The sequence below is a fragment of the Pristiophorus japonicus genome, chromosome 13, assembly GCF_044704955.1.
Source record: "Pristiophorus japonicus isolate sPriJap1 chromosome 13, sPriJap1.hap1, whole genome shotgun sequence".
NCBI classification, from domain to species: domain Eukaryota; kingdom Metazoa; phylum Chordata; class Chondrichthyes; family Pristiophoridae; genus Pristiophorus; species Pristiophorus japonicus.
In genome coordinates, this window is record NC_091989.1 from 169,377,254 (window position 1) to 169,400,198 (window position 22,945).

Genomic DNA, 22,945 nt, shown 5'->3' on the forward strand with positions numbered 1-22,945 from the left:
TTGTTTCGACGAACGGCAGAGGTGGTGGTTAGGTAGTAGCGTATGGAGACATTTTCCCGTATTACTCCGATATTCTCTAGTTGGTATAAGGGGAACGGCCCTGAGTCCGGCGTTGCTATGGGGATCAACAGGACTATCCCTATCCCGGTAGTCCTACCCATCTGGCAATCTGGAATTGCGGGGTATACTCGGGTCAGTCCCTTCAGAGTACAATTATCCAGTGTCCCCCTTTGGTTCGCCAACTGAGCCAAATGTGAACTGTCTATCCAATCGGGTACTTCCCCGCGTTGGATCTGGTCGAGGTTGTGGCGGATCTGTCCCACCATCCACAGACCATAAGCATGACAGAGTTGCCCCTGTCTTTGCTTTATTGTATCTTCTTGTTCTCTATCAATGAGGTGATTGATGGTTTTAGCGTGAGCTTCCAGGACTGAGATGCCATCCAACTGGATTTCGGCACCCTCCTTTCCTAGGTTGGCCTGGTCTTCCTGGTTTTGCTCCACCCTCTCCAATAACCCCTTCATCACCCCTTTTAAGCTGTTCTACCCTCTCATTTAGCCCTTGTATGTCTATCGAGTTCACTACGGAGGTTCCTGTATTGAAAACGGTAGCAACATCATTTACTATTTCCCTCTTCACCCTGGGTGCTAACCCCTGTCCCCGGAACTTACTGGCACCCATGGCATCGGCAGCCTGCTGCATTACGACTTTACTTAATACATTGTACATCTTCCTTGACTGTTCGGTACAATATTCCGGCATCTGGATGCCTGAAATATTGATCAGAACAGGCACAATTTCATGTTTAACATTATCATACAATAATTCCCCTTCGTTGTACATTGCAATCCCATTTTCTGGTCCCTTAGTAGTTATGGGACAAGGCAGTTCTTCGGGCAATGTAGTGATTCTTATGGGGCGCGGTGTCGGAGGGGGTGAGAAACATACATACAATTATATTGCAGCCGCCCCCGCCTCCTCGTAATACCCACACAGCCCCATTCCCTTCTTGCGGATGACTGATTGCTGGGATTGTCCCGGAGGCGCGCAAATTATGCCGAAAGTACATTCATCAGGCCCTTTGACATCCCTCCGTTTAATGCATCTGCTCCTTATACCCGTGGAGCACTGTACACATACTCTTATTCTTATTAGGATTCTTATTAAAATAAGTCCTGTCCTTGCTCCAGTCCTTGGCTGCTGGGATGCACATTCCGTCCGTTAAATTAAACAAGACTCCATAGTTCATATAGTTGTTTATTTCCAGCGTGCTCTGCTGTCCGTCGGTGTTGCCCAGGGTACGTGCCTGTCGCAGGGCTATCCATATTACGAGTAGCGCCGTTCGTATTCCCATTCCGGTAAGTATTATCTGTAATTTTAAACAGACGGCCTGGTCGTCACCAGGGGTTAAGTTTTTTTGCTCTACGAGTGTCCCTGTCACCCTGCAAAATCAGAAGCACAAGGTTATAATCGAACCATTTCGAGCTGAATCTGTAGGGCGTGCGCCTGTGTCTTTACCCACTTAAATATTACCCAAACTCCTATTATGACCAAGGCCAAAGCTATTCCTCCAAACATCGCTGTCTGCTTTACCGTTAGGTTGGATTTGTGGACTACACCTACCCACCGTGGGGTACATTGGCTCTATTGCCAGAGGTGATGGTGCTATGGCTGCGCACTGCACTATCCGTCTAGTCCCGTTATCTCTTCCAGCCTGTTTATCTTAGCTTTTAACTCTTCAATTTGTTTTATTGAATATCTATTTCTTTATTGTATCAGGCAAGTATTATTACATAAGCTAGTTCTGTTTTTATTTTTGTTTCCTCTGTTAGGTGAGTCTTTTTTTTTCTATTAAGAAATCCAAATTAATAATGTTCAGTATAAAACGGCTGTCAATGGAAAGGGTTAACTCCTTTCCAGGTTTGTAAGAAGACCTGATGTCATTACGTGACTTCACGTAATCATCTGAAAAAAAAAGTCTTTGTGCCTTCAAAACTGGCTTCGAAATTAGGAATCCGTTAAACAGCATAAATCATTAGAGTAAACTCCAATGTTTTCTTAACTTCTAATTCAAGTACTTGCCAAAGAATTTTTTTTTTTAATTGTTTTAAAACAAGACCACACATACAATAGCAATTTTGTTTACTGAAATTCAATTCTGTTTTTTTTTTATTTCTCTCTTTCTCCTCGTTATCTTCAAAACCCTCCTGCTTGTTTAGACTGTTCGGGACATTTTGGAAATCTTTTCAAACTGCATTGAAACTTTTTCATAATTTAAAATTCGAATCCATGTAGAGTGTTTTTTTACTTATTCCAATTTTTTTTTCTCTTCTAATTAAACCAATATCTTTTTCACAGCAAACATCAACTAGTATTTAGTAAGTTATGTCTTTTTCCATTTAGTCCGTTACATCTTTTTTTTTCCTTTCTTCAAATTAGGTTTTGTATTTTACACGGAGGGTTCGTAACTCCATAAAGTTGTTAATTTAAAATCATTTGTTTACTTTCAAAGTGGCGTCTTTATCTTTTTCTTTTTCTCCATAACTGGAATGAAGTCCATCTTTGAGAGTTTGAGTGCTTTTTCGTTATCTCAAAATGCTCCAGTTTCAAAGTCGTTACTAAAGCTTGCTGTTTTTTTTTAACATTTTCCAAAAGTTCCTTTTACACCTTCGCAGATAGCTCGCCACTTGCCCAGGAGTTTGACCTGATCAGATTTAATTTAATCTTTCTCTTTTTTTTAAATCCACCTCAGTATTTCCTGTGCCTTCTCTGAATATCTCAAAATCCCAATTCAAACGTTGTAATTTCAATCTTTATTTAAAACTTTTTTTTTTTTTAGAAGCTCTTTTTTTTTTTAAAGCATTCTTTATCTCATTCCGAGACTAAATTTATGTCTTTCAACCCAATCAATCATTGCATGTTTTCTTTCGGCAAGTAAGTGAGCATGTCAAATAAATATTTTGCTCAACAAACCTATTCTTTATTTGTTTATTTTCCTAGCTCCGTAACTTATCATCCGAATAAATCCACACCTGCGTTTCTAACTTAAATGTCTTAAAACTTCCCACATACAGGACAACATTACAAAGGGTTTAAAAAAAGACTTTCACTCTGTTTCTAAAATAAACAGACACTTGCATTCCTCTTCCAACCAGGCTTTCGGAACATGAAAACATAATAAATTCATTCTGCAGTCAAAAATCACACAGACACTTCTCACTCAACGATCAGACATTTACAACAGTCTCTCTTCTTGTTTTGGCCGGCTCTATTTTTGGATCCATGACCTTTCAGGGAATTTGTAGTTTTATCTAAATAATTCCTCACATAACTAATTCCTGAGGATTCCACCGTGCTTTAATCATTTTTTCAATTAGCTTCTTTTGTTTTTCCGCCAGGTGGCGGGTAAGCGACCCTTCTGGTCCCCACTCGAGTTTACTTGTTTTCATGGCCATTCCTGGGTAGGACTACTACCGTTAGGAATCTACTCTCAGAGGTCCGCTTTCTTTCTAGCGCGACTTGTAGTAAACTGTCTCTTGGCTACTGTCAGGTCACAAGTTCTGCTGTTGCACAAACTTATACAATTCTTAAAAACGCGTTTAAGCAATTCCCGCAGTGCTCTACATATCCTTAACGACTACCTACCACCGCTCAGCCCGTTGGTCCGACCCTGTTCACAGGTTTGGATTCCGTTAGCCGCTGTACACTGCTTGGTTCTATCCCGGGGTATTTCAAATTACACTACTGGGTCCGGAAGATGTCTCTCGGTATCACGATCCCACGGTCTAAGTGTGTTCCCTACGCCTACTTGGTTCCTGGCCGTCACGTGGGACAAAAGTCCTCTTAATTCAGGCTCAGGCTAGGCGTTTGAGATATTAGACCGTCTCCTCATGTCGATCAACCAGCTTCCACCTTCCGCACCCTTTATACTTAAAAATAGTTTTTTTATACTCACCCGGGTTTTTTCCAAGGGCGTCCAGCGACTCCGGGAAATCCCGTCGACTACGCCATTGTTAGCGTTAGTGTTTTCTTAGAAGAATCACTCAACACTCAGGGTCGGTTCCAATGCTGAAGCAGCTTTTATTACGCTCAGCGGGAAGGAAAAACTCAGGACCGTATCCAGGTTTCTCTTCACAGAACAAAGAGTTACATGTACCTTTATATGTTTCACAACAGTTACAAAACAGTTTACTACAGTTACACAGCCCATCACGGCTGGACACAAGCCAATCACAATGATTATAGATTACATATAGGTTATTTTAACCCAATAGAATTCCCCTTATGTCTCAGGAACCATGTGTTCGTCTTTTGTCAGCTTGGGCTGATTGATATAGGTTCTCTCACTAGTTCTTTCTTCTTGGAGAAATAATTGGTATATAGCCTTGTTTACAGCAAATGGTTTCCCTCTTATCTTTCTTCCTGAAATAATTGGTTTCATGGCCTTGTTCACAGGAGATGGTTTCCTTCTTATCTCTGTCTTCCCAGGCATTCCTACAGTGGGCCTCACAGGGTTATTGCTCGGTCAGTGAACGTTCAACAGTTCACAGCTTGACTACCTGGTTTCCCATCATGCCTGGGCAGCCATTTTATGTGTGTGTCCATTTAAGCTTATGTGAGTTTTAAATATCCAGCAGGTGCCTAATGCCTAAGTCTATATATATTTCTACTCTCTACAACACCATATCTAACTCCCTCTTGAATATATCCAACAAAATGGCATCAACAACTCTCTGCAGTAGAGAATTCCACAGGTTAACAACTCTGAGTGAAGAAGTTTCTCCTCATCTCGGTCCTAAATGGCTTACCCCTCATCCTTAGATTGTGTCCCCTGGTTCTGGACTTCCCTAACATCGGGAACATTCTTCCTGCATCTAACCTGTCCAGTCCCGTCAGAATTTTATATGTTTCTATGAGATCCCCTCTCATCCTTCTAAACTCCAGTGAATACAGGCCCAGTCGATCCAGTCTCTCCTCATATGTCAGTCCTGCCATCCCGGGATTCAGTCTGGTGAACCTTCGCTGCACTCCTTCAATAGCAAGAATGTCCTTCCTCAGATTAGGAGACCAAAACTGAACACAATATTCCAGGTGAGGCCTTATCAAGGCCCTGTACAACTGCAGTAAGACCTCACTGCTCCTATACTCAAATCCCCTAGCTATGAAGGCCAACATACCACTTGCCTTCTTCACTGCCTGCTGTACCTGCATGCCAACTTTCAATGACTGATGAACCATGGCATCCAGGTCTCGTTGCACCTCCCCTTTTCCAAATCTGCCGCCATTCAGATAATATTCTGCCTTCGTGTTTTTGCCACCAAACTGGATAACCTCACATTTATCCACATTATACTGCATCTGCCATGCATTTGCCCACTCACCTAACCTGCCCAAGTCACCCTGCAGCCTCTTAGCATCCTCCTCACAGCTCACACTGCCACCCAGCTTAGAGTTATCTGCAAACTTGGAGATATTACACTCAATTCCTTATTATCACTAACGATCATCTTGATCCCCCCACCTTGAAAGAACAATTACTTTCTCAGTCGTATCACTTTAAGCTGAGGCTTAAACAAAGCAAATACAGCATGTCTTTAAATTCTTCAAATGTAATGTGACACATAGAAGTAAGGGGTTAATTACTCCTTCACTGAGGAAAAAATAACCCTTGAGGTAGGAGGTGGAGTCAGCCACCACAAGAGCAATTTCAGCTGTGCTTCGAAGTCAAAAAAATTGTTGTGAAAATGTTCAAACTGTAACTTTGTAATTCTCCAAAGCTGCTTTCAGCTTTTTCCAAATAAATTCTCTGTGCATTTGAACAGTGGTATAATGTAAATAACAGTCAAAATAAATCCATACCACACGTCTTTACATCTTTAATCCAACCTGTAATATTTGCTGAGGCTTTTCAAATTCTTTCTCTTCCTAAATCTGTTCTTGTTTAACATATCTAATAAAGAAATTTCTGCCACAATGCTCTGCAGCCTTTATTTGCTGCAGAATTTAAGGTCCCTTTTAACTCTCAGTTTTGAGACAGTCCATTATTATCGAAACTTTAAACATTCCTAAACGAGCCACGGTTGCTTGTTGGTCAACAATCTTGGGCCTGAATTTGCAGTCGGCGGCAAGGCTAAAGAATACACCGCTGATGTTGCAAACAAAACTGCACCTCCGTCAGTGTCGGCTGTGGCTCAGTGGGTAGCACACTCGCCTCTGAGTCAGAATGTTGTGGGTTTAAGTCCCACTCCAGAAACTTGAGCAAAAAAAAAATCTAAGCTGACACTCCAGTGCAGTACTGAAGGAGTGCTGCACTGTCGGAGGTGCCGTCTTTCGAATGAGATGTTAAACCGAGGTCCCGTCTCCTCTCTCAGGAGGACGAAAAGGATCCCATGACACATTTCAAAGATAAGCAATGGAATTATCCGCGGTGTCCTGGCCAATATTTATCCCTTGATCAACATAACAAAAAAAACAGATTGTCTGGTCACTATCACATCTTGTGGGAGCTTGCTTGTGCGCAAATTGGCTGCCGCATTTCCCACATTACAACAGTGACTACACTCTAAAAGTACTTCATTGGTTGTAAAGCGCTTTGAGATGTCCGGTGGTCGTGAAAGGCGCTATATAAATCCAAGTCTTTTTTAACCTCGTGCGATCCTCCCATCGAGAACGTCCTTTCAAACGCTACAGAGTTCCGTGCAGGGTTGTCCCCTATGGAGTCCAGGAGCGCACCATTGTGCGTATGGGAACCTGGGATCACATGAGGCGGCGCTCCTTTCACTTCCTGATGCCTAGCCTATAAACTAGAGCCGAGCCCTTAAATGCGAAGTGACAAGGGGAGGGATTCACTCATATAGGATAAGAATGGAAATGAAACCACGAGATAACTGGAAGATTATTAATATTGAAGGCGGGCTCCTTTGTTAAGTATGCATAATTGCTTTATGGCTAAAATTTGCAACCACTCAGAATACTTCAGTCTGGAGGGTAACCTTAGCTTTGAGCCCTAACAGGCATCAATATCTTTCTTGTTTTCTCGTCATTCTTGTTTTTGTTTCTGTTTGTATTGGCATAAGACAAAATGGTAACCACCAAACTATACAAATCGTGTGTAACACAATATCTTCTTCGCTCCGAACATTAATTCTCTTTACGTTCCATCGATCAACCTGTATAGTGCAGTTATGGAATTCATCATCCAGGGGGAAATCACATTCTGACGATGAACTCCACAGCACATCACAGCCACATAGGCAGGCACCACTTATCCTGCAACAGCAATAGTTCTATGGGCTTTCCAGACTCCCTCTTTCCCTCTAACTAGTACCTTCGGATAGTTCACAAATTCCTTATGTACATCATCCTCCAGCAAGTCTAATGAGCCCACTTTAAATACTCTAGCAGTGTAACACCAGCAGGTAGCAATAGTATTGTCTCTCTCATAGGAACTTTGACGTGGCACACGCTTGGCCTTGGACTTCATTAAAGGAACGACTTCAGTTCTGCATTACCAATTCAAAAATGCTCAAGTAATGCCTGCTGTTTGATTCCACTCTAATCATCTTCTTTCACCCCACTCTAAGACCATCCTAGGTGGCCTCACCTTCTGGGCGTGCCTGGCTGGCAATGTCTGATAAGCAACACCAATGGATGAAGCTCCCCTCTGGCTTCTTGTACTCGGAGCATTTAGCCCTCGCAGCAGAAGGATAGCAGTCCATGCTGTGCAAAATGTTAATGTTTTTTTATTTTTTTTAAATTATTGTACAGGCTACACTTCCCTTCCTCAATCTCCAAAAATAGAAGCCAATTAAAAGGCAAAACCTTCTGCAGTTCTGGTTATTGAATGAAATATCACATATGTATTTGAGGAATATGAATAATTAAAACATTTCCATATTTCAATTCTTGCTGTGGCTTTAGCTCTCCCCACCCCACGAGCTTTCTTTGTTGAACAACTGTCTTTATAGGCACCTGGCATTCCTCATTTTTGTCCCGCCCAACCCCTTTCTGAAGTAAAGCCCTATGGGATAGATTTTAGGCTTTTATGATTTCGGGGCGATAATGGCGGCGGGGCGGGAATAGTTTGCGTCTTAGTTGTTAAGTTTGGGCATCTGGGCCCTGCGTCAGGGGGCGCAGCGCTTGGGAAGTGTGGTACACCTCTCTCGGCACTAGGATGGGAAACTCCCGAGCTAAACAGCCAGCCAGGGAGTGCTCCTAGAGAAGCCTGTGGGGGGTGAACCTAAAAAAAACCCCACAAAACATTGCCCGCGCCACTGCAACACAAATCGCACAAAAAACAATCACACTTACTTTTGGAGTCCGTTACCTTCATTTCCGCCGCTGGGATTGTTGGACTGCTCTGATTTCCGAGGCAATCATTGTGGGCGCACTTCCGAGCAGACAGACCGGGCAAGACTCAAAGTTTGCGCCGGTGTCGCAACCAGGGGCGTTGCACACCTGGCGCAGTTCTTCCCGGTGGTGCTGCTCAGCGCCACCGCAAAACCCGACCGGAGGATCGTGGCGGGGCGCTGGAGACCTCACCACCGCCTTTCACCCAGCTCCGGGGCGAAACCCGGAGCACAAAGGACAGGAAAATCCAGCCCTTTGACTGTTGCACTGATCGAAACCTCATGCCTTGTTGATACATATAAAATGCTGTGCATATTTTTAATATACCTTTTCAAATCCATTTATTCAGTCTACAATGTAGCTCATGTGCATCCCCTTATTCAGGTATATTTGTATATTAACCATGTGGTTTAACCTTCTATTAGCTGCTTTTGGGACCGGGCTTTTGATAAATGCTATGGGCCAGCTCATACATGCTGAGCTACAGGAATCCAAGCTGAAAGGACAAAATAAAAGCAGCTACTGCCAAATGTTCCTACTATGCCTTCAAGCATGAGCATCACAGCTTGAACACTCCTTAGCATTCATTGTAGCACATTACATCATCATCCCACTGATGTCCCTTATGGCTTACATCATTTGGCAAACATGTACTTTACTATTTCATTGTTATGTAAATACAGTAAGAAATATTTTCAAACCGCGTGCTTGGGGTGCAAAGACTTGCGTGACGGTAGTGAGTATCTGAAAATGAGGCGGAAAATATACCACGTACCACTTAACAATTTGCCTGATTTAGACTTAGTTACACCTGACATGGCATTATTTCATAAACTGGTAAATGTTTTAATTGTACATGTTTACACTTAGTTTAGGATCGCACTCACCACATATTTTGGTTTGAAACTCAGAATGTGGACCTTATGAAATACTGTCAACAGCAATTGGGAGTTGCTGATTTTCTCTCAGGGAGTGTTGACAGAATCATCGAACAGTACAGCACGAAGGAGGCCAGTCGGCCCATCGAGTCTGCGTTGGCTGATAAGCTCCTCCCTATGTCTTGTAATCTCCTAAACACAATATTACGTGCCATTTATATTACAGTGCCGTCTTTGGAGAATTATTGTAATGCAATAGCTCGCCTTGGAGGTGCAGAACGCCTCCTCACAAGATGTTCTGACTCATTTGCCTTTTAGAGGTGGAGTGCCGCTAGCAGCAAATGTGAAGGGTGTACGTCATCAGGGGCAGCCTTTAGGTTCTACCTGCAACTTTACTTCAATGTTTTCTTTTTATTCGTTCCTGGGATGTGGGCGTTGCTGGCATGGCCAACATTATTGCCCATCCCTAATGGCCCTTGAGAAGGTCAGGGGAGGTCAGCGACCAGAAGCACAAAGTTTTGATTCAGTGTCTCCAAATCTGTGTGCAGTATAAACCAAAGGATTTCTGAATATAAGAAGATAAGAAATAGCAGCAGGAGTAGGCCATTTGGTCCCCTCGAGCTTGCTGTGCCATTCAATAAGATTATGGTTGATCTGATCTTGGCCTCAACTCCATTTTGAATGCTGGGCTGCTGCCCTGGTGGTCCAGTGGAGCCCATCAGAGGCCTTGCAGAGTGCACAGTGGCCCTCCTCTTTAAGTGAAGGGGAGGGGGCGTTGAAGTGCGTCGACGTTACATAAGAACATAAGAAATAGGAGCAGGAGTAGGCCATTTGGCCCCTCGAGCCTGCTCCGCCATTTAATAAGATCATGGCTGATCTGATCTTGGCCTCAACTCCCCCGCCCGCTCCCCATAACCCTTTACTCCCTTATCGTTCAAAAATCTGTCCATTTCCACCTTAAATATATTCAATGACCCAGCCTCCACAGCTCTCTGGGGCAGAGAATTCAATAGATTTAAAACCTTCTGAGAGAAGAAATTCCTCCGTATCTCCGTTTTAAATGGACGGCCCCCATTGGGCAGTCAGGTCATTTTGTAGAACCATTTCTATCAGAACAGGCCAATCTATATCAAGCATGTTATTGTCTTTTATCAGAGATCCCATTAGAACACCATTTAAAAAAATATTACATATCTTACAATACTAAAATTTACAACATTGTCTGTATCTAAGCTGTTACACATTAGCATCTGAGAGCATTTCACTGTACGCAGGCTTTATTGTGTTTTGATGAGGTTCTTATTTTGTAGTATTAACAGGATAACTGATTAAATCCTATCTGCTTCATTTTTGCAGGCTATCGACTCAGTTTATTTTATGGGATTCACCGAGGTGGATAAAACCTTCTTTGTTGTTCGTGTTTGCCGGAAGCCAAATGGCTTGTGTGAAATGTGGGTGTTGCTTCGCGTTGAAGGAGTTGGATGTTTCGAGGTAAGTCATGATGGTTCTAGGACATGCGCAACTGTTGAAAAATATAGCTTGATATTTTTTCTAGAATGTTGTTCTCTCCACAACAACAGTTAAAACTGCTGTTTTTCTTGAAAAAAAGTTGTAATGTATTTGCTTCATGGGTTCTTTGCTTAAGAATTCATAGCAACACATTGCTATTAAGAACTAGTTGGTTTACTAACAAAACTTTAACAATTACATTACGTATTAATGGTTCATCAACTAGGCTCACATCTGCATACCTCATTGTGGATAACCTAGACCCAACTGACTGGTTTTATTGAATCTTGTGAACATCACGCGACTGGCTAAGCCACTCACAAAGCAACAGCTCTACAAATCTGTGAGCATACTCACAGGTGCATACATTACAAGAGTTAAATAAATATCTCATGAAGAACAGGGCTGCAGAAACTACATTGATGGCTCAATTGCTAAAACCAGCATGCAGTGGAGCTGCATAGACCAGAAGGTTCTAAGATCAAATTCAATCTGTATTGGTTTAGCTGATCTCTGCCAGAGTAGGCATTGCAAAGGTGTCAGTACTTGTGAGTTAGGCAGGAGGGGAAACAAAATCATTGCTGTTGATTGCAATGTGAGAACATTGGATGAGGACAAATTCAGGGTCAGACAATTTTTGTAAAAAAAAACCATCTAATGCACACCTTGAAGAGTTTGCAAAACTGTATGGTTCGGCCTATCTAAACATAATGTGGCAAACAATAGGGAGGCAGAGGAAAAACAAAGGAGTTTGCAATTTGTACTGAACTCTGGTGCTGGATGGTATTTTGCTCGAGAAGTTGAAAAGAAACTGTTATTGGTCACAGTGACCTTTTCAGTTTGAGAAAGTTTAAAAGCTGGAGTTTATACATTTGATACTTCTGACCAACAACCCATTAGCAACTTTCTGGCACATTAGATCTGTCACTGATTCCAGTGCAAGTGAAAGTGGGGGAGGATGCTCATCCAGCCTTTAACTGAGCTCTAAATTACGAAAATTAAGCAAGGAATTTCCTATTGTTTTCCCACTGGATATGACTCATGTCAATGTTTAGGATTAATTCAAGGTTTTAAGCATGGTCGGATTATATCCAGGAATTGTTATGATTGGACCCCTCACAATATTTATACACCAATTAGTTTCAGGCCCATGACAGAAAGCAACTGCAAAATCCACAACAACATTGGGTCTTGCCCAAACTTGCTTTCCTTCGCTTACTGCTTATATTCTAAACGTTTGCACTGGGTTTTAAAATGCAATTTTCTTGGGGTATTTGCAAACAGAAAGCATTTAATCTGATTTTTGTTGCTATTGTGATGTGACAGGAAAGGCCAGGTCAATGAAACAGGAGAAACTTGCTGGAAATGAAGAAACTCTGATAAGTTCTGGGGACATCAATCACAATACTGCATGGATGGTCGAGAATGCTCGGGCTCAGATCCAAATTAATGTTACTTTGCTGCCCTCCTTTTCTCACTACTTGCTGTCCCTCAACCTCACGCCTTACCAGAGTGCGTTGCCTCACAGTTTGACAACTAGTGGGAGGACAGAAGATTGGGAAGCTTTTAAAAGCCAGCAAAGAATGACTAAATAAATGATTAAGAAAGGGAAGACAGAATGTGAAAGTAAACTAGCACAAAATATAAAAACAGATAGCAAGAGTTTCTATTGGTATATAAAAAGAAAAAGAGTGATTAAAGTAAATGTTGGTCCCTTAGCGGACGAGACCGGGAAATTAATAATGGGGAACATGGAGATGGCAGAAACTCTGAACAAGTATTTTGTAACAGTCTTTATGGTAGAGGACACTAACAGTATTCCAACAGTGGATAGTCAAGGGGCTATAGTGTGGGAGGAACTTAACACAATCACAATCACCAAGGAGGTGGTACTCAGTAAGATAACGAGCAGATAAATCCCCTGGACATGATGGTTTGCATCCTAGGGTCTTAAGAGAAGTAGCGGCAGGGATTGTGGATGCATTGGTTGTAATTTACCAAAATTCCCTGGATTCTGGGGAGGTTCCAGCAGATTGGAAAACTGCAAATGTAATGTCCCTATTCAAAAAAGGAGGCAGACAAAAAGCAGGAAACTATCGACCAATTAACCTAACATCTGTGGTTGAGAAAATGTTGGAGTCCATTATTAAAGAAGCAGTAACAGGACATTTGGAAAAGCAAAATTTGGTCAGGCAGAGTCTGCATGGATTTGTGAAGGAGAAGTCATGTTTGACAAATTTTCTTGAATTCTTTGAGGATGTAACGAACAGGGTGGATAAAGGAGAACCAGCGGATGTAGTGTATTTGGACTTCCAGAAGGCATTTGACAAGGTGCCACACAAAAGGTTACTGCACAAGATAAAAGTTCACGGGGTTGGGGGAATATATTAGCATGGATAGAAGATTGGCTAACAAACAGAAAACAGAGAGTTGGGATAAATGGTTCATTCTCGTTGGCAATCAGCAACAAGTGGGGTGCCGCAGGGATCTGTACTGGGACTCCAACTATTTACAATCTGTATTAACGAATTAGAAAAGGGACTAAGTGTAACATAGCCAAGTTTGCTGACAATACAAATATGGGAGGAAAAGCAATGTGTGAGGAGGACATAAAAAAGTTGCAAAATGACATAGACAGATTAAGTGAGTGGGCAAAAATTTGGCAGATGGAGTATAATGTTGAAAAGTGTGAGGTCATGCACTTTGGCAGGAAAAAAATCAATGAGCAAGTTATTATTTAAATGGAGAAAGATTGCAAAGTGCTACAGTGCAGCGGAACCTTTTGCATGAAACACAGAAGGATAGTATGCAGGTACAGCAAGTGATCAGGAAGGCCAATGGAATCTTGGCTTTTATTGCAAAGGGGATGAGTATAAAAGCAGGGAAGTCTTGTTACAGCTGTACAGGGTATTGGTGAGGCCTGTGTGCACTTTTGGTTTCCATATTTACGAAGGGGTGTGCTTGCTTTGGAGGCAGTTCAGAGAAGGTTCACTAGGTTGACTTATGAGGAAAGATTGACTAGGTTAGGCCTCTACTCATTGAAATTCAGAAGAATGAGAGGTGATCTTATCGAAACGTATAAGATTATGAGGGGGCTTGACAAGGTGGATGCAGAGAGGATGTTTCCATTGGTGGGGGAGACTAGAACTAGAGGGCATGATCTTAGAATAAGGGGCTGCCCATTTAGAACCGAGATGAGGAGAAATTTCTTCTCTCAGAGGGTTGTGAATCTGAGGAATTCGCTGCGTCAGAGAGCTGTGGAAGCTGGGACATTGAATACATTTAAGACAGAATAGACAGTTTCTTAAATGCTAAGGGGTTATGGGGAGCGGGCAGGGAAGTGGAGCTGAGTCCATGATCAGATCAGCCATGATCTTATTGAAAGGCGGAGCAGATTCGAGGAGCTGTATGGCCTACTCCTGTTCCAATACTTATGTTCTTATGTTCTTATGTTAACCACCAGGCTAGACTGCTCCAATCTGCTTGTTTGCAGAAAATGAGGAGATTCTCAAAATTTTTTTTTAAAGTGTAGTCCATCTGAAGAAAGAAAGGTGAAGGGTGTCAGGAAGACATTGCACGTTCCTGTGTGTTTTCCATATGCGTTCAGAAATCCAGCTAAATAGACAACAGGGAGAAAAAAAATACAAACGTTTTGGAGTTTTCAAGGAGACATCAGATTAGTATGTGAAATTTGCTACCACAAAGAATAGTTGAGGCTACTAGCGTAGTTACATTTAAGGGAAAGCTAGTTAAACACTTGAGGGAGAAAAGAATAAAAAGCATATGCTGATGGGGTTAGATGAAGAGGTGTGGGAGGAGGCTCGTGTGGAGCATAAACATGAGCACAGACCTGTTGGGCCTGTTTCTGTGCTGTAAGTTTTACACAACATAAAGGTATATTGTGCAAAGATTTTGTCCTTGAAACACCTGTTTTCTAATTCACTCATGTAGTCATTTCTGGGTCATTCTTGTCAACTCTAGTAAGTGTGTTCATTGTTTACACTCCATAACTAAGGGTCAACTATCCAAGTGGAAGTGGAGGAATTGTTATAGGTAGCGGACAGAGGAAAGGCATCCCTCTTCCCCCAGGGGACAGGAAACTCTGAAGGCATCTTATGAGGAGGCAGTGGCAGGAGACTGCTCATGCCAACGATGCCCAGAGCGGTGCTACAAAGATTTGGATGCAATGCAGGAAAATATTCAATCGTTTGATTAGAGTTGTCAAGATATGAACACAGTTAAAATACTTTCTCAACACCGCTGCACCATGCACAGCCTCACTAATTGCAACACTCACAGCACTCCTCTCCCCCACTACTGTACGCTGTGCAGGGTCCACTATCTAAGGATCGTGGAGTTAATGGAAGGGTCGTTACTCACTCACCTAGCACCCCAGGAGTATGTCTTCTATATAAATGATGTCTAAATAACATAATGCACCTATACGTTTTATGTTTCATGGTATCCACTTTTATAAAGTGTGGACTACAACCATTTTGGAATGTAAGTGAACCACTTTCCTATGTACCAGCAGTTAGCTTAAGTATTCTCGTCAATATTCTGGCAAAACTGCTTCTTTCAGCATCCCATCCATCCTGATACAATCACGTCTGTGGACAATAAGAACTCCTGGAGTGGAGGTGGTCTAAAACTGGAATGTCTCGAACCACATCAGCGATGGCGGATTTTCTTTAGTGGACTTTTGAGGTCAGTAATAAAAATGTAACTGATGAAGACTTGGCATTTCATATCAGGGTGTGATATTACTTATATCATTAACGCAATTGCTCCTTCCTTCAACAGCAGTAAACAACGCCCCCTAACATCTAGTTCATTGCAATTGTGTATGGTGAAACATAGTTATCATGCTTGAGAAAGATACATACCCTATATTCTCAAATGATTACATTATTACAAAGTAGTGCTCCTGTTACAGAGCTTTGCGTGAGGAGAGTGCATGTCAAGAATTTAGGCACAGATAATCTAACCACAGGAGTTTTTATAGTGTCAGACCAAACACATCTTTTTCTGATTTCAATGGCAGGTACGCATTTAATAGCCTTTCAAATCCAACTTTTCCTGGCTTAGTTCACAAGTCTATTTTAATTTGTGTAAAATATTCCACCTGACTTGTCTTCTGACCCTTAATTCAACAACAACAACAACAATTTGTATTTATATAGTGCCTTTAACATAGTAAAACATCCCAGCAGTGTTATAAGATAAAAACAAAATTTCATACCAAGTCACGTAAGAAGAAATTACAGCAGATGACTAAAAGCTTGGTCAAAGAGGTAGGTTTTAAGGAGCGTCTTAAAGGAGGAAAGAGAGGTAGAGAGGCGGAACAGATTAGGGAGGGAGTTCTGCCTCTCTACCTCTCTTTAGGGAGGGAGATCCAAAACTTAGGGCCCAGGCAGCTGAAGGCATGACCACCGATGGTTGAGCCGTTATAATCAGGGATACTCAATTCCCTCATTTTTAATATTGAAACCATTCACTGTAGTGAGCAATTAATCTGGTTGAGCTTTCTGTCATTCTGTTTCACAAACAAATAGCTCAATTTAAAGTCTCCTCTCTTTCTTTTCAAAGTAAACAACCTCAACTCCTTAGTTCTTCCTACATATTAAAATTGCTCACACCCAGAATCATCTGGATTATTTGACATACTATCCTTTCAAATGATGTGATGTGGTATGATTAACACTACATATGGTATTCATGATTGCGCTGTATTATATAATGCAGTCATTGGAATAAATAAATGTGCTTCCAAAAGAAATGTTTGATTTCATTTGGGTGTGCCTATAAGACTCTTGGGGCTAGAAATTGACCAGACTTGCACCCATTTTTGCAGCGATATTTCACCTTTTTTGACGGTAAAAGGTACTCACCTAAATTGGCCAAAGATGCACGCTGGCGGTTTTGAAATACAGCTGAAAAGCGGACCGCCATTGTGCAACACCAAAAAAAATGCAACCACTTAAAATTGGCCATTCGGCGCACCCGTAGTTAAGAAGAAAAAAAACGCCTGAGCAAACCCTGCATTGCAGCACCTGAAACAGCAGTAAGTATGAAGACCTGCAAAAAAAGAAAGTTAACGTTTTAATTTTTTAATTCCTTTTCAGTGATTCGCTAGATAAAGGTCTTGCGAATGTTTTGTGAATTTTTATTTTTTGTTTTTTTGCAATTTTTTTTGCGTGTTTTCCCTCCTCCCAGGGTCTGTCTTTGTCGGGGCAATCGGCCTCCGGCTAAAGTTGGTGACGACTGCGATTTCCACCGCGAATCCTCGTGCAATGCTGATTTTTACTGTCGGGCACATTTTGTTGCCAATTTTACCCCTTTAAAAAATAGCAGGTTTTTAATGGTATTTTTGCCGAAAAATGCCGGGAAAAAAAATGCTGTCACCAAAAGACCAATTTCTAACCCATAGTGAGTTAAATTGGTTAACCCACAAAAACGGACGTGCGGATGGCGGTATGTGATTAACCCACACCCGTTCATTGCGTTACAGGCACCAGTAGGGGACCCAATATCGCGGGTGACTAGCGCTACTTAAAGGCAGCCTGCACCTCTTAAAGGGGAGGTACATTGAGGTTGCATACAGTGGTGCAGGTCCTTTGTGAACCGAATCCGCACTGTAATATAATGAAGAATGGTTGACCTGCGAGAGAATCAAGCATAGGAGCCTCCAAAAATGCATGCAATTGAACCAGCAGCCATAAGAAATAACCCAGCAACTAACCTGCAAGTTCTTTGTGATTTCTTTAAATAGTGCTGGTGAGGTGGCAGGGTTGGGGGTTGGGGGGCGAGGGGGGGTGGTGGTGGTCCTTCATTCAGTTTAACGTTGTGTTCACTTGTGCAAGGTTAAGACAGGGCATTGGCTGCAGTGTGTAGTTGGGAAATGGCATCGGTGGCTTCAAATCAGTGTTACCACACTGATTGGCGTCATCTCGCTGCTCCGCATGCTGCCAGAAGTCGATAGGTAAGCGCGCGCAAGCCCCTGTACCAAGATGGCGCTCTGTGCACTTCTGTCGGAATCTTGGACTCCATTCTCGAGCCTTAGTTGGCCACATATCGCCTATTAAAATGGCCCAATTTAGCTCCCATAATCTAAATCAGAAAATATGATTTCTTCAGAATGGGAATTGCAGTGTTTTTAAGATTAAACTCAAAAAGAATCCTGTCGGGTTAAAATGCTTGAGATTGGTATTCTTAAAGATTGTAAAGACTTCCAAAAAGAGTGCAGCCACATAGCTAACATACCAAGCTAATCTCACAGTCTGATAACCAATGTCATCGCCCCTCCCTATCTCTGTAACATAGAAACATAGAAACATAGAAAATAGGTGCAGGAGTAGGCCATTCGGCCCTTTGAGCCTGCACCGCCATTCAATGAGTTCATGGCTGAACATGCAACTTCAGTACCCCATTCCTGCTTTCTCGCCATACCCCTTGATCCCCCTAGTAGTAAGGACTACATCTAACTCCTTTTTGAATATATTTAGTGAATTGGCCTCAACAACTTTCTGTGGTAGAGAATTCCACAGGTTCACCACTCTCTGGGTGAAGAAGTTTCTCCTCATCTCGGTCCTAAATGGCTTACCCCTTATCCTTAGACTGTGACCCCTGGTTCTGGACTTCCCCAACATTGGGAACATTCGTCCTGCATCTAACCTGTCTAAACCCGTCAGAATTTTAAACGTTTCTATGAGGTCCCCTCTCATTCTTCTGAACTCCAGTGAATACAAGCCCAGTTGATCCACTCTTTCTTGATATGTCAGTCCCACCATCCTGGGAATCAGTCTGGTGAACCTTCGCTGAACTCCCTCAATAGCAAGAATGTCCTTCCTCAAGTTAGGAGACCAAAACTGTACACAATACTCCAGGTGTGGCCTCACCAAGGCCCTGTACAACTGTAGTAACACCTTACTGCCACTGTACTCAAATCCCCTCGCTATGAAGGCCAACATGCCATTTGCTTTCTTAACCGCCTGCTGTACCTGCATGCCAACCTTCAATGACTGATGTACCATGCCACCCAGGTCTCGTTTCACCTCCCCTTTTCCTAATCTGTCGCCATTCAGATAATAGTCTGTCTCTCTGTTTTTACCACCAAAGTGGATAACCTCACATTTATCCACGTTATACTTCATCTGCCATGCATTTGCCCACTCACCTAACCTATCCAAGTCACTCTGCAGCCTCATAGCATCCTCCTTGCAGCTTACACTGCCACCCAACTTAGTGTCATCCGCAAATTTTTTCTATTTCCAGTTTCTATTTCCAGAATTATGGTGTCTGAACAAGTAAGGTATTTACATAGAACATGAACAAACCCGGTATTTTAATATGTGGCACAAAGTGCATGCACTTTCATTGTGTAAATGGTGTACCTTTTTCTATATAAAAACCTGCACTGTTTTCTCAATTCGTAGCCAATGTACACCCATAGCAGATTAATTTTGTGTGTGTATGTATTAGAGTATGAGAGAGCAAACTTGAATGGTTTGCAATGAAGTGTCTCTGACATTGCAACTTTTTTCCTTCTTTTTAATCTTCATTTGTCCCTCACCAATTGTAGTCTCTCCACCAGAGATACTTGTGAAACAATTATAAATTGCAAGAACTCTGAAATTTGATTGCTATAATTCTACTTGCCTCATTTTATATTTTGTTCTATAGAAAGGGACCATACAGAGATAAATGGACTGAAGAGGAAGGGGAGCTTCTGCATGTCAAGCTTACTTTTATGTAAGTTGAGTAATTTTATGTAAGTTGAGTAATTTAAAAGAAAAGTAGGTTTCAAGAACCTGTTTGACATTTGTGAAATGACTTACAGATCATATAAAGCAGTCGATCATATAAGGAGCATAAAAGCAGGGAAGTCTTGCAACAGGATATTGGTGAGAATACTGCGTGCAGTTTTGGTTTCCATTTTTTCGAAAGGCTATACTTGCTTTGGAGGCAGTTCAGAGAAGGTTCACGAGGTTGATTCCAGAGATGAGGGGATTGACTTATGAGGAAAGGTTGAATAGGGTGGGCCTCTACTCATTGGAATTCAGAAGAATGAGAAGTGATCTTATCAAAACCTATAAGATTATGAAGGGGCTTGACAAGGTGAATGCAAAGAGGATGTTTCCACTGATGGGGGAGACTAGACTAGAGTGCATCATCTTAGAATAAGGGGTCGCCCATTTAAAACTGGGATGAGGAGAAATTTATTCTCTCAGAGGGTTGTAAATCTGTGGAATTCGCTGCCTCAGAGAGCTGTGGAAGCTGGGACATTGAATAAATTTAAGACAGAAATAGACAGTTTCTTAACCGATAAGGGGATAAAGGGTTATGGGGAGCGGGCAGGGAAGTAGAGCTGAGTCCATGATCCGATCAGCCATGATCTTATTGAATGGCGGAGCAGGCTCGAGGGGCTGTATGGCCTACTCCTGTTCCTATTTCTTATGTTCTTATTGTGATATCTTCACAGAGCACAAGCACACACAGCTTCCTCCATGGCAGGCAGCTCTCTCGGAAGCCTCCGGAATCTGCCTGGTTCTGTTTAATTATTAACTCTGCAGTTGCAGTACACAATACGTCCACATCCACAGTGTGGAGCTACAAACATTACAAGCGTACAGACGTTACACTTCTCCCTCCTTAATGAAGAAATTATTCTAACAAATATCATACATAACTTTCATGTTTATACATAACACAGGATATAAACTTTTTTTTCCATATTTACAAATTTAACTTTACCACTTGTTTTCTGTTTCGAAGAGGATACCTTCGCTCTCGAACAGAATCTTCCAAATACAGTGTCGAATCTAAACTCATTCGAGGCTCATCCTGAGGAATGTTTTCCTCCAAGGAATTTCCTTGATTTTCATTTGAACTCACTCTAACTTCAAGCTCTTTGTTTTCCTGACTCGGACTCAGACTTTCATTCTGATTCTCTCCTGGATTTGTTTCCAGTACATTGGATTTAGGATTTGGTACTTGTGTATCAAAACTATCTGATGAGTCAGAAATAATTGAATCATTCCCACCTTCAACTCCTTCCTTGTCTGCAGGTAAAATATGATCAATATGAACATACCTAACCTGTCCATTATCAAACATTTTTACCAAATATGTGCGAGGACCACATATCTTCACCACTCTTCCTGGTAACCACTTTAACCATTTATGGTGATGGTTCTTCACTCTCCTGATTTAATTTCATACTTCTCTCTTTTACTCTACCTCTATCACGATTCTCTTTCTGTCTTAATTGTGTCTCTTCTACAGACTGTGCCAAATTCGGGTTTAACAATGAGAATCTGGTTCATGGCTGTCGTTTGAGAAACAACTCTGCTGGTGTTCTACCAGTAGTTGTATGAGGAGTATTTCGACATGAAATCAAAAAATTGGCCAATTTGTGATCCAATGACAACTGTCATTTCCTTGGATTTGGATCTAACATTTGTTTTATGAGGGCACATTTTACAATTTGTACAGTGTGCTCTGCTGCACCATTCGAAGCAGGATGGTATGGTGGAACCTTGGTATGTTTCACACCATTTTTGCTCGTGAATTGTGCAAATTCTTCCGAACAAAATTGTGGTCCATTATCTGAAACAATTTCTTCAGGGAGGCCAAATGAAGAAAATAATTTTCGTAAAATGTCCAATGTTTTACTTGTTGTTATTTTCCACTTTGGAAACACCTCAACCCACTTCGAATGGCTATCAATCACAATGAACAATTGTTGTTCTTCTAACTCGGCAAAATCAATATGTAGCCTTTGCTACACCCTGGGAGGCCATTTCCATGGCTGCAATGGTACTGGTGGTGGTTGCTTGCTTACCGATTGACATGTCGTACACTGACTCATGATGTACTCTCTATCTTTATCAAGACCTGGCCACCATAAATAACTGCGTGCAAAACTCTTGGTCAAGCACATTCTCAGGTGCTGGTCATGAAGGTCTCCTAATAATTTTGACCTGAATTTATTTGGTATAACCATTCTTGCACCCCACATGATACAATCTTTATCGACTGATAATTCATTCCTACAAATGAAGAATGGATGACTATCTTTGTCTGTTACCTGGTTTGGCTATCCACTTGCAATATACTCATACACCTTTGACATCACTGGGTCATGTTTGGTTGCTCTACCAATCTCTTCAGCTGTGACTGGCAGTTCATCAATGTATGAAAAATAAAACACTTCTTCCCTATCGGGTGTAACTTGTGATGGGGAAGGCAATCTAGACATTGCATCAGCATTACTGTGATCAGCTGATCGTCTGTATTCAATATCATATGTATATGCTGACAAAATCAAAGCCCATCTCTGCATTCGGGCTGCAGCTAATGTTGGAACTGGGGACTTTGGATGGAGGATTGCTGTTCGGGGCTTATGGTCCGTAACGATGTTAAACTTACGACCATACAAATATTTGTGAAACTTCTTGACCCCTTCTTGACTTTCTACTCATAGCTTTGAATGCTGGACTCATAGCTTTGGAAGCTGGTTTACCCTTCAGTCGGCATGCCTTCGCAAGATGCCCAGTCTTCCTGCAGAAGAAACATTCTGCCTTCACGTATGGACAACTTTGATCAATGTGTTGTCCCAGGCACCTATAGCACGACTTTGATGCTCTGTTAGAATTTCCAGTTTCTGAGATTTTGGGCCCCCACCATCTTTTACTTTGAACCTGCAGGTGATTTACCTCGGTTGACTGACGACCGTAATCATTATTTAATTCTCGGGAATATTGTTTGGCAATGCCCATCGACCTCGCTGTCTGACAAGCAATCTCAAAAGTCAAGTCATCTGTCGTCAATAACTTCCTTCTGATCGCATAATTTTTCACCCCACAAAAAAAACGATCCAGTAATGCTCGGTTTTGAAAGTTTCCGAATTTACAGTGCATCGATAGCTTTTTTAATGCTATGATGTAATCACTGATACCTTCATCAGTCTTTTGATTCCAAATCCCAAAATGAAAGCTTTCAGCAATTTCTAACGGTTTGGGGTTATAGTGCTGCTCCAGCTTCATTAAATTCTCTTTCAGCGTTGTGCCCTTTGGCTCGTCAGGCGCAAGCAGATTTACAAGAGTTTCGTACAATGCCGGACCCGCCTCCGATAAGAAGATCGCTTTCTTACATTTCAATACAGTCTGGTTCTGGACTGCATTGCCTGGAACTTCGATGATGTTATT

General features: G+C 41.9%; 1 protein-coding gene across 3 annotated transcripts in view; it reads left to right on the plus strand.

Annotated features, from left to right (window-relative positions):
* The window catches only part of LOC139278967 (rifampicin phosphotransferase-like), a 178,810-nt gene that overhangs the window by 20,890 nt on the left and 134,975 nt on the right, over positions 1-22,945 (plus strand). For all 3 annotated transcript variants that reach the window (XM_070898258.1, XM_070898256.1, XM_070898257.1), the window contains exons 2-4: positions 10,584-10,718; positions 15,319-15,443; positions 19,419-19,487. In XM_070898258.1, the coding sequence (XP_070754359.1) occupies positions 10,605-10,718; positions 15,319-15,443; positions 19,419-19,487 (308 nt within the window). In that variant the 5' untranslated portion in view covers positions 10,584-10,604. The remainder of the gene's footprint in view (positions 1-10,583; positions 10,719-15,318; positions 15,444-19,418; positions 19,488-22,945) is intronic.